The sequence below is a fragment of the Cupressus sempervirens genome, chromosome 11 (genome assembly GCF_028749045.1).
Source record: "Cupressus sempervirens isolate cs-2001-9-10 chromosome 11, ASM2874904v1, whole genome shotgun sequence".
Lineage (NCBI taxonomy): Eukaryota > Viridiplantae > Streptophyta > Pinopsida > Cupressales > Cupressaceae > Cupressus > Cupressus sempervirens.
The window spans coordinates 568,359,637-568,373,772 of NC_143128.1; the positions used below are offsets into that span (position 1 = coordinate 568,359,637).

The following is a 14,136-nucleotide window of genomic DNA, read 5'->3' on the forward strand; positions in this document are numbered from 1 at the left end:
CATAGATCCCTAATTCTTGGCTTTGCCTTCTAACTATCGTCGGTAGAAATTGTGTATCAATCGACGGGTCCCTTCGGAAAGGAAATTGTGTATCAGTCGATGGGTCCCTTCGGAAAAGTTCTTGTTATGTAGTCGACGGGTCCCTTCGGAAAGATTTTTGTTATGTAGCGACATGTATGTGGTCGACGGACTCCTTCGGGAAAGTTCTTTGGAAAGTATTTCTAACCCCTTCGGAAAGCATTGTATTCATCAGATTATTAAAGCATAATGTACTGTTTGGCATATGCGAATAATAAGAAAAGTTCTACTGTTAAAACAAAAAAAAAAAGAAAAGAAAAAAGGAAAAAAATGATGAAATAAGTCACTTTACAGCTTTCCCAAAGTCAGTGTACGGAATTTATTGGTTCACCGTATGGATTTTATAATAAGAAAGCAGTGTACGGTTTTTTTAATTGGCAGATACCGTACGGTTCTTAGTAGCAAGGTTACTGTACGGATTTTTAAGACAGTTCCCGTACGGATATTTTCACAGAGTTGCTGTACGGATCCGTGGAGACAGCGTATGAATTTTTAATGATTTAACAGCGTACGGTCCAGGTTCCAGCCACCTTACGGTTTTCTAAATTCATTACAAGTTTTATAAAATCTGATTACCGTACGGCATACGGACTTTGGAGGTTCCAGTGCACGGGTTTTAGCAAGCAGTGTACAGATTCTTTCATCAGCCATAATACGGATTTTAGAGCCAGGTTACTGTACGGATTTTTCAGCATATTCAAAGTACGGATTTTCACAGAGTTGAGGATGAGGAAGGATATTGCTACAGTACGGATTTCAATAGAAAAGTTTCCTTTGTGCTTCAATATGAATTTGCAAATTTAAAGCTTCCAGTTGTGTACGGATTTTGCAGAAGGGGATGTGTACAGATTGTTGAAGACTGAAAGACTTGGCATACGGAATTGAAAGATTAAAGTTTCTTTTTTAATATTCTCAGGGCTTGGCGTGAGGAAGAGCCTTCCAAAATTTGGTGTTTGGGCGTACAACTTCTGCAGGATATGACATTCAAATTTAGTAACATTTGAGGATATTGCATGAGGAAGGAGTCGATACAGTGGAGGATGTATGGTGTAGCTGTACATTGGTAGCACAAAAGAGTGACCAGAGGTTTTCTAAAAAATTTTAAAAAAAAAAAAAAAAAAAATTCGACAAATCAAAAATGCTCAGAATGAGTTACAGATAATGCCACAAGGTAGGGGAAGAACCAAAAATTGCTAGAAAGAGTGTAGAATCGGCAGAAAATGACAGAAATGGTGTATTCATTGCAGTTTTGTGTGGGTTTCAGAATGCTAATTTGGTCTTGGCGGCGACCCTGCCCTGTACTGCGAGCACCTGCGGGGGCACTGCCCCTCGAGCCTGCTGGGGGCGTTGTCCCCTGGACCCCTAGTCTTTTCGGATATCAGTCGTGGGAGTCTGACCAGTGGAGAAGACTTGGAGCTGCTACAGGCATGGAGTGTCTGTCTACCAGAGGCACTAAGAGTAAGTGTTGGCCGTAAGGCTGTGTTGGTGGATGCGTAGAGAGCTCAGGAGGAGCTGATCATCCAGTTGGAGGCAGTGCAGCGACACTTGGTTCAGTGTACTTAGAATTGGAAGGCAGAAAGTGGCACAGGTGGCTATCAGGGTCAGATGTTAGATTGGCTAAGGTGACAGTGTTGAAGACCAGTTAGTCAGTCAATTTATTTTGGTTGTTGATTTGTCTCAGAGATTTTGTAATAGTCGTCAGGAGACGACTTTTCTTTTTGGGGGGGATGATGTTGTCGGTAGAAATTGTGTATTAGCTGATGGGTCCCTTCGGAAAGGAAATTGTGTATCAGCCGACGGGTCCCTTCGGAAAGGTTCTTGTTATGTAGTTGACGGGTTCCTTCGGAAAGATTTTTGTAATGTAGTGACATGTTGTATGTGGCCGACGGACTCCTTTGGGAAAGTTCTTTGGAAAGTATTTATAACCCCCTCGAGAAGCATTGTATTCTAGAGATCATTCAAGCATAATGTAATGTTCTGGCATATGCGAATAATAATAAGAAGAGTTCTACTATTCGTGTTCATGTGCATTATCTGTGTGCAATTATTAATTAACCTATGCTGTAAACACTAACGACTTCCATAAATCCTTCTGATAAAGATAGTCTTCCATTTGCATCTTCCATAACTAGAAGTTCTGCCCATTAAACCTATCAACCCTCAGCTTACCCTCGTCTGCCATCGCTCCCACTCAACCGTGAGACTCCCACTTAACCATGAGACTTTCCTGCAGAGGATAACTGAAAGACAACCTCTCTCTGATACCATTTGTTAGGATTAAACCACGGACAGAAATAACAATTACATGCAAATATAACCAATAACAAAAAATAATAGATCACACAGAAAATAACACAAGACACCAAGATTTAACGTGGTTCACCCAATCCCTGGGCTACGTCCACCAAACGAGAAGTCCAATATTATTACGATCTAGTGATTACAACTTGATTACAATCCGTAATCCCTTACAACTCAATATCGCCGCAAGAAGCAATTTCGCATCACAACATAATGAAAAAATACTAAACCTTAAGCCCTTTTATACAAGTATTTTATGTTATTTTAGGGTTATAACATGTCGGCCATATGTCGGCTACAACGTCGGCCACGACCCAATTTTTTTTTTTTTTTTTGAGGCGATGCCCCAAACTCCAAAAAATTTATGATGTACAGTACTTTCCTGATCAGTCACCGCAAACTAACACATGTAACACGATTCACTGAGAGTTTGATACAACTTTGATTGTCGCAGCAGATAGTGGTAGGCTTCAAGGGTTCACCAAATAATCCTACAATCAACTTTCTGAGCCATACTACATCTAGCGCCTATATGGGCTGCAATGTATTGTACTTCTGAAGAACTTTGTGCTATTAAAGACTGTTTCTTGCTTATCCAAGAAATCATGGCTGATCCCAAATTGAAGCAACATCTTGATGTTCTTTTTCGATCAGTCACACTTCCAACTCAATCAAAATCTAAGTAACCATGTAGATCTAAGTTAACTTTTCCATATTTGAGACCATATCCAATGGTACCATGAAGGTACCTCAATATACGTTTGGCAGCAATAGGGTATAACTCTCATGGTTCACAAAGTGCCGCAAAGCATTCACTAGATAGAAAATGTTAGGTTGAGTGTTAATCAAGTTCATCAGAGATCCAATAATTTGTCTATAAAGGGTAGGATCTCCAAATTTGGATTCTGCTGCTGTCTCTTTCAACTTATGCAAGTTTGTTTCCATGGATGTGGACATAGGTCTACAATTTAGAAGAATTGTCGGATGCTGAATAAGAGGACCATAAAAAATTGGTATCCCATTCCACGGATTGATGAGATTATTGATGAATTGTATGAGGCAAAGTATTTTTCGAAGATTTATCTGAGATCCGACTATCATCAAATCTAGGTTAGAGAGCAGGACATAGAGAAGACAACATTCAGGTGTCATTGTGGGCACTTTGAATTCTTGGTCATGCCTTTTGGTCTCACCAATGCCCTTGCCACTTTTCAATCTACTATGAACATGGTGTTCCATAGTCAGCTCCGTAGGTTTGTGTTGGTCTTTTTTGACGATATTTTGATTTATAGTAAGACATGGGATGATCATCTAGATACAATTTTGGGTATTTTGGATCAGGCTTCCTTGTATGCCAAAGAGTCCAAGTGTGCTCTTGGTATGACAGAGTTACTTTATCTGGGACATAGTATTAGTGCTGATGGAGTTCATATGGACCCGGATAAGATCTGTGCTATTATAGAGTGGCCTACACCAGAGACCCTGACACAGTTAAGAGGGTTCATTGGTCTTTGCGCCTTTTGCTGTAGGTTTGTGGCCGGTTTCTCACAACATGCTGCTCCCCTTACAGATTTGACCCACAAAGTTGCTTAGGCACAAGAATGTTTCATGAAGTTTAAGACTATTATGACTTCATGTCCAGTATTGGCTTTACTTGATTTTCTGGGTCTTCTGATTTGCATTGTGATGCCTCCGAAGAAGGCATTGGTGTCGTTTTGTCCCAGGATCAACATCACATAGTTTTTGATAGCAAGAAATTGCGGGGTCTTGAGAGAACTTTCAACATTTATGATAAGGAGATGTTAGCTATCATGCATGCTTTGGCTAAATTCAGGCAATATTTGGTAGGCAACAAGTTTTGTATTAAGACTGATCATAATAGCTTGAGACATTTCTGGGGGTAGAGGGATTTGAATGAGAGACAACAGAAATGGGTTAGCAAGCTTAAGTCTTATGATTTCGATATCTCTTATATCAAGGGGACTCAAAATGTAGTCGTAGATGCTCTTTCAAGGAGGCCTCACCTTTGTATAGTTTTCAATATTTCAGAGGATTGAAGACAATTGATTATAGCTGAATATGCTAGAGACCAATGGGCAATAGTTATTGTGGATGATAGTATTTAGAATGAGAGATATTCGCTCTCAACAGAGTTGATTATCTACAAAGGGAGGATATTGTTGATTCCAGAGTCAGATGTGCATAAGGTTATCCTGCGGGCATTTCACAATTCTCCTATGGCTGGTCACCCCGGTTTCTTTAAGACTTATAGATTGGTTCGGTAGAGATTTACATGGAAAGGAATGAAGACTGATGTTCATCACTATGTCCAAGAGTGTTTGGTTTGTTAGAGGAACAAACATGAACACACATATCCTGCTGGTTTATTACAGCCACTTCCTATTCTTGAAAGGAAATGGGAAGGGATCGCCATGGACTTCATTGTTGGCTTGCTTAAAGCCCAAGGGCGGGATTTTATTTATGTGGTCGTAGATAGGCTCAACAAGTATGCTCATTTCTTCCCTATTACCACCACCCATTTAGCTATGCAGTTGGTTGAATTATTTTTTACAGAGATCTTTAGGTTGCATGGTCTACCTAAAAGCATTGTGAGTGACTGTGACAGTAGATTTCTGAGCCATTTTTCGCAGGAGATTTTTAGGTTGTGTAGGACTGAGTTGACTCCTAGCACCAGCTACCATTTGCAGATTGATGGCCAGATGAAAATAGTGAACAAGTGGGTTGAAGGTTATTTGTGGAATTATGTCTCTTCTCAGCAGAAGGCGTGGGTAAAATGGATTCACTTATGTGAATATTGTTACAACTCCACTAATTACATGACTATATGGATGTCACCTTTCAGAGCTCTAAATGGTTATGATCCACCTAGTTGTATGGATTTTTTATTTGGTGATAGTAGAGTACTGAGTGCTGGGGAGTTGCTATAGGATAGCCAGGACGTAGTGAAGACCTTAAAAGATAATATCCAGAGGGCACAACATCAGCAAAAGTAGTATGCTGATCAAAAGAGAACAACTCAGACTTTTTAGGTAGGGGATATGGTCTACTTGACGTTGCGGCCATATCGGCAGTCTTCGATCAAGAAGACTGGAGCTGAGAAATTTAAGCCACGATATTATGGACCTTTTCGGATTGTGCAACGGGTTGGCGAGGTAGCATATGAGTTGCAGTTGCTTGATGATAGAAAAGTTCATAATGTGTTTCATGTTTCATGCCTCAAAGGGGCTTCTGGGTCATCATGTGAGACCTCCTATTTTGTCTCCATTGGATGACGAAGGGAGATTGGAGTTGATTTCAGAAGCAATACTTGATACTAGAGAAAGACAATTGCAACAGAGGACCATTCGTGAGTTTTTGGTTAAGTGGCAGAAGCTTCCAAATGAGGATGCTACCTGGGAGCCTAAAGATACTCTATAGCATTCTAGACTTCAATTGGTTGAGGATAGACAATCTTGGGAAGGGAGGACTGTAATGTCCCGGATTTAGCAGGTCTTCGGAGTGTGGGTTTGTCAGTTCATTATCGCGACCCTCGTGAATTGATGTTTGGTTTTGGGGGTCTATGTCATGAAATTGCTATTTTTGGACTTACTATTTTTAGTGAGTCACTATTGGTCAGTTGCTATTTATGGATTGAGCAGTTTAGGCAGGATGGTCCTCTGATTCTGGATATTTGATCTCTTTGGCATTCTTTATTGAAATTTTTGATTGGTAAGCTTGTTGGCTTAATGATGATTTAATTCACATTTAATAAGCATAGTACTTTATATTATAAAGTTGCCTTTTAAGTAGAAGGTGTGAGAGTGAAGTTGTATGGCTCAATTTGTGTTATAAATGCAGTTTTTTGTTGAGGAGAGATCATCTTGATTTGAATATATTTTATTGCTCATATTGATTGCTTGGGGTTTGAGGAAATTCAGAGTTTTTTTCATTTGATAATTGTGCTGAAGTATACAATTAGCTAATTCTCCTACTTTGCTCAACTGTGGCTTGGAGAATCCTACTACATAGTTATTCTGCAAAGTGTGGAGACTCACGTTTTCAATTGGAGAAGCTGAATTGGAGTATGAGATTAATATTGTGGGTTTGCTATTCTATCAATACCTGCGGCCAGGGTTGCAAGCAGGCAGATTGTGCTGGACATCAACCATATTGCAGTCCAGATGTCATTAGCTACCCTCATTGTTGAGTTCGGGTGGCTCTCAAGGATTGTGAGACATTATTGGAGGCCTGCGTTATTTTCCAAGTAATACATGTCTAGTAAAATAGGGATTCACGCCTCCATTTGGTCTTCTTGCTTGCTGTATTTTCATAGCGAATTGGCATTGCTGTGAACCACGAAACACTAGCTTCTTCTACTGCGGCTTGTTGGGAATAGCTGGGTCACGACTTGGTTTCATATAATTGCAGACCAGGTGCCTTATCTTTATTTTGTGGTTTAAATATATATATTCAAAGAGTTTGCAGAAAAATTAAAATGTTAACTGGTTATTATCCATTATCTTTTGAAACTTCTAGTTATTGTTAAAATCTGATTTCAATAGAAAATAAAGCAAATACTTTATATATTGTTCAAAATTGCAAAGGAGTAAGTTGTGTTCAGCCATACAAGTTGGAAGCCAATTGGGAATTTTACATTATATTAATTGTTTAATGATGATGGTCGTTATCCATTGTTTGTCATGTGATGATTAGTAGTTGCTTGATTTTAGAATTATGGTTAATAATTAAATTCCTTATATTCCTTATCTTTAATAAATATTATTACAGAATTATCATGGAACTTGTTATTATTGTGGAAATGTTGCACTGGTGATTGCAGGAGAAGATGAAGGGGATAAGCATTGCTAAATGGGATCAACGGAATGGGATACTAGCTTAGTCCAATTATTGGTTTGATAGGTATGACCTTTAATTGTCTTGGTAAGGACCTAGTGACTCAAACATTAGGATACAATCGATGGACCCGCATGAGCTATTAAATAAATATTTAAAACATTAATTATTTTAATTAAGAATAATGCGTACCTCAAATGGTTTTTGATTAACTTTTCCACCAGATCATTATAACGTATATTAATGTATGTGCACATAGATATAGGAATAAAGGTGGCACCATAATATTATTTTTATAAAAAAATAATATAATGCCACCTTATAAGTACATCTATGTGCAAGTAGATAAATATATTATAATTATCCTTGATTTATAACCTTCAAATCTTTTTCCACATTTATTCAAATTCTTGCTGGTAATTGATAAAGCACATTTGGCATATTGGCGTTCAAGAAGTTGAGTTCTTTCTTTTAAGTTACGGCTTCTAGGAAGCCAAAAGGTTTTTGAGTACTGACTTATATTATGAAGTCGTGAGAGACCGTGAGCATCAATATATCACCCGAGTACTGACTTATATTATGAAGTCGTGAGAGACCGTGAGCATCAATATATCACCCGATATCTCTGCAATACAACACTCGATATCTCTGCAATATATCACCTGATATCTTTGCAATATAACACCCGATAACTCTACATTTTTCCTTGCAAAGATTTTCCATTTCATTAGTATTTTTGTTGAAGATGTGATTGATAATCACATAGAGATTTGCACTTGAAGTAAATTCCGTGAAGGAATTGACTATTAGCTTCTAGCCAAGGCTTGAATACTTCTAAACTTACCAAGTTGTGTTTGACTTACCATATCCAATTGATTTATAATATATTCTTTTTATTAGATACCTTTGCATTGTATTTATAGTGGTAAGCTACAAATTTTAGAAATACCGTACAACATCCTTGTTTGATATAATCAGATAGTTCCTCCTTAAGTTAGAACTTCTCATGATGGGTCAGTACCAATTATTCATGATATGCTTTCACATCTTTATTTTACTACAAAATGTCATGGTATTTATTTTGCAAAAATTATCTTTCTCAGGTTAGAAATATGTGGTCTGTTGAAAACATGTAATATTCTTATATCAAGTTGAGGATCAATAGACAAAGCCAATTTCTCTGAGATCCGAACACCTGGGACTCATCGGCTGTATAGCCATGGAAAAGGTGAAGAGGTGAGATGGGAATCTGCAATAACATGGAAATAAAAGTCAGACATGACATAACAATTCTAAATTATTTTCATTTATTAGCTCAAGCATGTTCATACTTATTGTACCCCTATTGTCAAGTCGAGTGGTGGTGATCGGTTCACTAAACCCATTAGAAAACCTTGGCCAAGGTTGTTAAAGGCATGTTTGCCATCTATGATCACTTGATGTTAGTAGTGCTAGTTATTCAGACATGTTTGTCCATAATTGTGTGGACATTCTAAACGCCGGAATGCTTAGGTGGCTAGACTAAAAGTATCCCAAGCCTAATCCCGGGGTAGGGAAGGCCTTTCTATTCAATAGATTGTGTGGGGATGAATATGGTCTAAGGTTGGGAGGTCAAGCCTAAGTCAATGCTTCTCTTACTGAAAGTCGAGGCTTGCACAACCAATTGAAGACTGACCAGATACTTCTCGCATGTTCCTCTATCTATTTCATGTAAGATAGTAAATTGTTATTTCAGTTAATCAATATTATAGTCATTTTAGTTGGTCATTTTTACAGTTGTTTCAGTTAATCATTATTACAGTTATTTTAGTTGAACGTTATTGCAGTTATTTCAGTTAATTGTTGGTAGTTAAAATCAGTTAATGTCTCATGAAAAGGAATTCAATATATTTTGTTTCAATAATCAGTTGGGGAAAAATCTTTCTAGATCACCTTTATTTTGTTATGAAAATCTGTTTGTTACAAAAAACCCCAAGACACCCAAATTAGTGGTGAAAAGAACCCACTATGCAGGTTGATTTGTTCTAGAGGTTGAATGCCTAACTCAAAAGGCTCACATGGATGTAAATCATGATTGTTTGCTTTCAAAAACACCAGCCAACTGTCACAAAGGCTGTGTTTTCCTTGTAGCCGGTTGCTATAACAATTTCTCTACCCTTGTCCTTCAATCCAATGCAATAAACTCTCTATACTATCAAATTGAGGCACAATTATGACTCCTAGATGAAGCCATCACTGATAAGAAAAACTCAATGTATCTCTCACCATCTCAAATTGCAAAAAAATTGAAGAATTTGCCCTCCAATGCCAATGATTTGCAAAATCCTTTGTTTTCCTCATAATTCCCAATTCCCAAGAGAGTAAGACAAAGCTCACATATGCAAAATGAAATTGATTTGCACTTTGCCCTTTTATAATTTCTTCATGAGGTTCGATTAAAGAGGCTTCTCAATTAAGTCATATTAATGAGTTATTAAATTGCTTGAATTTACTTTATCATGTCGATTTGTAAACTCCTTGGTTTAGGTTCCCAATTAATGCAATCAATTAATGCACTTTAATGGCATCCCATGGCCCTCATTTACTTTATAACTCTATTATAGACTTTATAACAAATCATTATTAAAGTTCACCTTATTAATATTTTAATAACATGAATTTGTGCCATCAAGTTTAAATCACTGAGTCAATTGGTAATCATGATAGTCAAGTGCATAAGCCATGTGATCAGGTGCTATGCCAAATTTAGCAGCTCCATGAATTAGACTTACTATAAATAGTTACTCCTTTAATAACTTCTCAATCCAAAGATGCCAAAGCTCAACACTACTCAAAGCTTGCTCAGGTGGCCTTCTATAATTAGAAACCCTGACTTGACTGAAATAGACACTTATTATAAATAGTAAGTGTTCTAAACTGAACCAAACACAGAGCAATCCTGAACACTCCTGTCCTCTGAAATGGGAATTGGCCTCTAGTTTTGCCAACTAAGACCCCCTAACCATCTGACTTAACCTAGGAGGGCCGGGGATGGGCTAATCCAAACCACCAACCATGGCAAGCTAAAAAGGGGACATTACACTTCTTGATTCATTGATATATGTTCACATTGAATGAATGAGGTGAATTTCACTATTGTGTTTGAGCTTGAAGTGAATTGTGAATTCAATACTTTGCTGGTTTTATCAGCATTAGATTGCTTTGAGGAAAACGAATTGTCCTCACCTATTTTTCTGTTTATAATTTCAGCGGGTTTATTAGAGATCCTTTAAGTGCATGGGAAGACTCAAGTTATTGATGATTTGGATTCCAGCTTGTAATTTGAAAAGCTTTATAAACCCATTCTTCTTTGTAACCCTTCCTCTTGCAAACTATGGTATGGTGCTCCTATTGTTGTAGATATTACCATTTGAATTAAGGAGAAGCCTTTTCCTGCTTATCATCTTCAGTGTTATTATTGAATTTGTGATGTTTTCTTTAGCTTATTGTAAAGGAAAAGCAATTTGCATAGGTTTTTTTTTGTTTTCTTTTTTGTCTTGTTAAAAAATATTAGGATCCTTTTTCATTGGCTGAAAGTAAGGTAAGTTCCAAAGGACTCTTTGCAGTTATTAATAAATATCAGTGCATGCATATGCTTGTTTAGGTGTATATAGTCTTTCTAGTTGTTAGAAATGTTACAATGCTTCTTTAATGAGGAAGTAAATTGAGTTATATTGTAGCTTGGAATTAGAGATATCTAGTTGACATTATCATAGTAGAGCCCTTACAAATTCTCTTTACTGTTTGTATAGATACAATCACAGATTGATATGATAAATAATACATATGATGAAGATGCAGCAAAGAATGAAAACTCTGGATTAACTACCCACAAAGAATTTATTTATAAAGAACACCTTTCAGGTGCACTCAGATATCAATTTCCTCTTTTTCTTTTGAATTCATTAACACTTTTATTTACCTATTTCTCTTTATTAGATGTCAAATTCTTTGTGAAACTGACTAGTTTAGTTGGTCACTGCAGCAAGTGCAATTGAAGAGGGCATCATAAATGGTGCTCTTATTATTGGTATTTATCATGCCAGAAAGCAAACACACGATGAAGGATTTGTTCGTCCTAGGTATTGCTGTATTTAACATGATAATTGTAATAACTGGGAGTATAGATTCATCATATGCTTTGTTACTAAGACATTTTGAGGATCTTTAGTGTTGGAGTATTAGCATTATTGTAGGCAGAATGCAAAATTTATGTGTTATTGATCTTATCTGAGGAGCTTCTTCCTATGATGTTGCATGAAGCAATAAGGGCGAGGCATCTCTACTTGAAATTTTAGTTCGTGGTCGGAAGCTACAAAACAGAGCATTGCATGGAGACCAAGTTGCTGTACGTTCTATTTTAGTTCCTATTAAGAAAGTCCTTTATTGTGTTGATAATGTTTAGGTTCTCTTAGCTGTAAATCATAAGTAATAGAGTAGGAGACAAGAATAATGTAATTTTGTTGAGCTGACTAATTTTCAGAATGCAGCTCTTCCACTTTTACACTTAATGTGAAAATTGCAAGGAAACAGATAAATGAATCAGAAAATTCGTCTGCAGAAAATACATGTAGTATAGCTCAAAAACTTTTGACTGGCAAGACTTGGCTGACCCAAATTTCACTCGAATTTGGCGACTTGACAAACACTCAAAAAGGAATTCAATATCAAATTGCCACACTATTTTGTTCAGGTGTAGGGGGATGGTAGGAACTCCCCATATTTATTAATTTCAAATTTTTTGCTGCCATCTACTTCTAGAAATTTCTATTGTCATGGTGTTCTCATCCATGCCATCTTAACTGAGGTAATGAACCTTGTTACTCATTTGGACAGCTTCTAGCAGTATGTCACCATGCATTTGGTTGATGATATTGATTTGTTGGGTAACCCTAACTATTTTACATCTCTCTCTCTCTCTCTCTCTCTATATATATATATATATATATATATATATATATGTGCCATAGCTTCCTTGACTTAAGCTCTACCAACCACCTTGTTGCCAATTTTTGTATAACTAGTGATTTTTTGACCGTTGTATCTCTGGTTTCATGGCCTACACTAGCCATTCTTTCTAAAATAATATCTTTCAAATTATATGGGTGATCTTTTATTTTGTGCCTCTTTGCATGTCATAACTTCTGGTTTCATGGCTGATACTAGCCACTCTTTCTAAAATCATATTTTTCAAATTATATGGGAGACCTTTCATTTTGTCCCTGTTAACATGTCATATGTAAATTGATTCCTTGACAATTTGCATATGTGTACCTCCTTTGGAACATGTCGTGCACAGTTGTTCCCTCTTATCTCTTTTCCATGAGTTCTTTGAACATTCTCATGGTCTTTGATTAGTAAATTATTCTTTGTTTGCCATTTATTATATATAATTTCTGTTGCGCTGTTGCTATCTCATTATCATCATCAATCAATTTAAGTTCTTTCTTGAAGGGCCTTTTCAGCATTTCCTATTGTTTCAACTTTCATGTAATTCTTGTCGTGTTTTCTGTACAACTCATTCACAATACTGTGCAAGCATAGAAGATGGGCTTTGTACTGATGTCCTTGATCACTGTCGTGTTTTTCAGAATGTAACATGCTAGAATTTACCCATAGGCCTTGATATCTTTCACAGACAACAAAATAGCTTTTATTACCACTGAAGCATTTGTGTTTAAGGTTCAGTTTAGCCTGTTGCACAAGAATCCAAAATTTTTTAGTAAACAATTGCTGATGCGTAAACTAATACAACATTATTAGCCTCTTTATAAACCTAGTACTGATTTAAGAACATTTATGTCTTTCTGGACTAAAATTGTTTATGCATAATATTAAGTGTCTATACTAAGAGTGTTATTGTACAATTACAGGTTCGTATTATCTCATCTGGAAATGCTGAGAAACAGAAACCTATGCAGCCAGACTATGATTCTACTGTTGGGGATATGGTTTACAATGATAATAATGACGATACTGGCCTTGGATTTCAAGGTCTTAATGTAGTTGATGACGAGGAAGAAGGTGAAGTCCTTCCATCCAATAAGAGGCATGGTGCAATAATGGGTGAAGTTGTTGGAATTGTAGAGAGGGCCCAAAGAGATTATGTGGCATGCTTGGATGAGACTGAAGAGTCAGCTGCTGTGCAATTGAGCTCTAGACGGTATGTGCTTTCTTTCGTTTTTTAGGGTTTTTGGCAAGGCAGTTGTCCTCTTGTCCTGTTGCCACTGAATCTAAAGAAAGAAACTTGGAATGATTAGAAGATATAACACTTTGATGAGACAGTGTTCATGAATGGTTGTTTATTTTTTAGAGTTCTCTTGTATTATATATCTGTTATCACTGTTCAGAAACTCTAAAATTTCTCTTTTCCCTTATTCAGGTTTTACTTAGTTATTTTTATGTACAACTGTGTCAAAATTGGATATTATTATGGTTTGGAAGGGCACTATTGATCACTACCAGCAACAAGTATTTTGGATGTATCTGATGTCCCCAACCCAAACAAACAAATGGTTATTGATCAACATAATAAATTAATAATGAATTATTTGTTTATTGGAAGATGGCAACGATCTTCTATATTGGTATAATAATATAAGTTATAGAAGAACTAAAGTGTTGCTAAAATTGGAGGAGCAATACAATGCATGGACTTTTGGATTAAACATTTAAGACGATAATAATATTCGCATCGTGGGAATTTAATCTACTGTCAATACTTCCATTATTTGTGAATATATTACACATCTTATAAAGCTTGACACACACTGTGGGTTGATAATTCCTCATTTTTATAATTGGATAGTCATCATGGAAGCTATGAAGTACATGGTCAATGCATGCATTGGATTGGTGACTAAC

General features: G+C 36.7%; 1 protein-coding gene across 4 annotated transcripts in view; it reads left to right on the forward strand.

Moving 5' to 3' along the window:
- LOC149530900 (uncharacterized) overlaps positions 1–14,136 on the forward strand; it is a 359,431-nt gene that overhangs the window by 114,219 nt on the left and 231,076 nt on the right. For all 4 annotated transcript variants that reach the window (XR_016359208.1, XM_089811737.1, XM_089811740.1 and 1 more), the window contains 4 exons: positions 11,025–11,136; positions 11,258–11,354; positions 11,536–11,620; positions 13,146–13,435. Coding sequence is in view for 3 of the 4 variants with exons in the window: in XM_089811737.1 (XP_089667863.1) it covers positions 11,025–11,136; positions 11,258–11,354; positions 11,536–11,620; positions 13,146–13,435 (584 nt within the window). In the remaining variant the exon portion in view is untranslated. The remainder of the gene's footprint in view (positions 1–11,024; positions 11,137–11,257; positions 11,355–11,535; positions 11,621–13,145; positions 13,436–14,136) is intronic.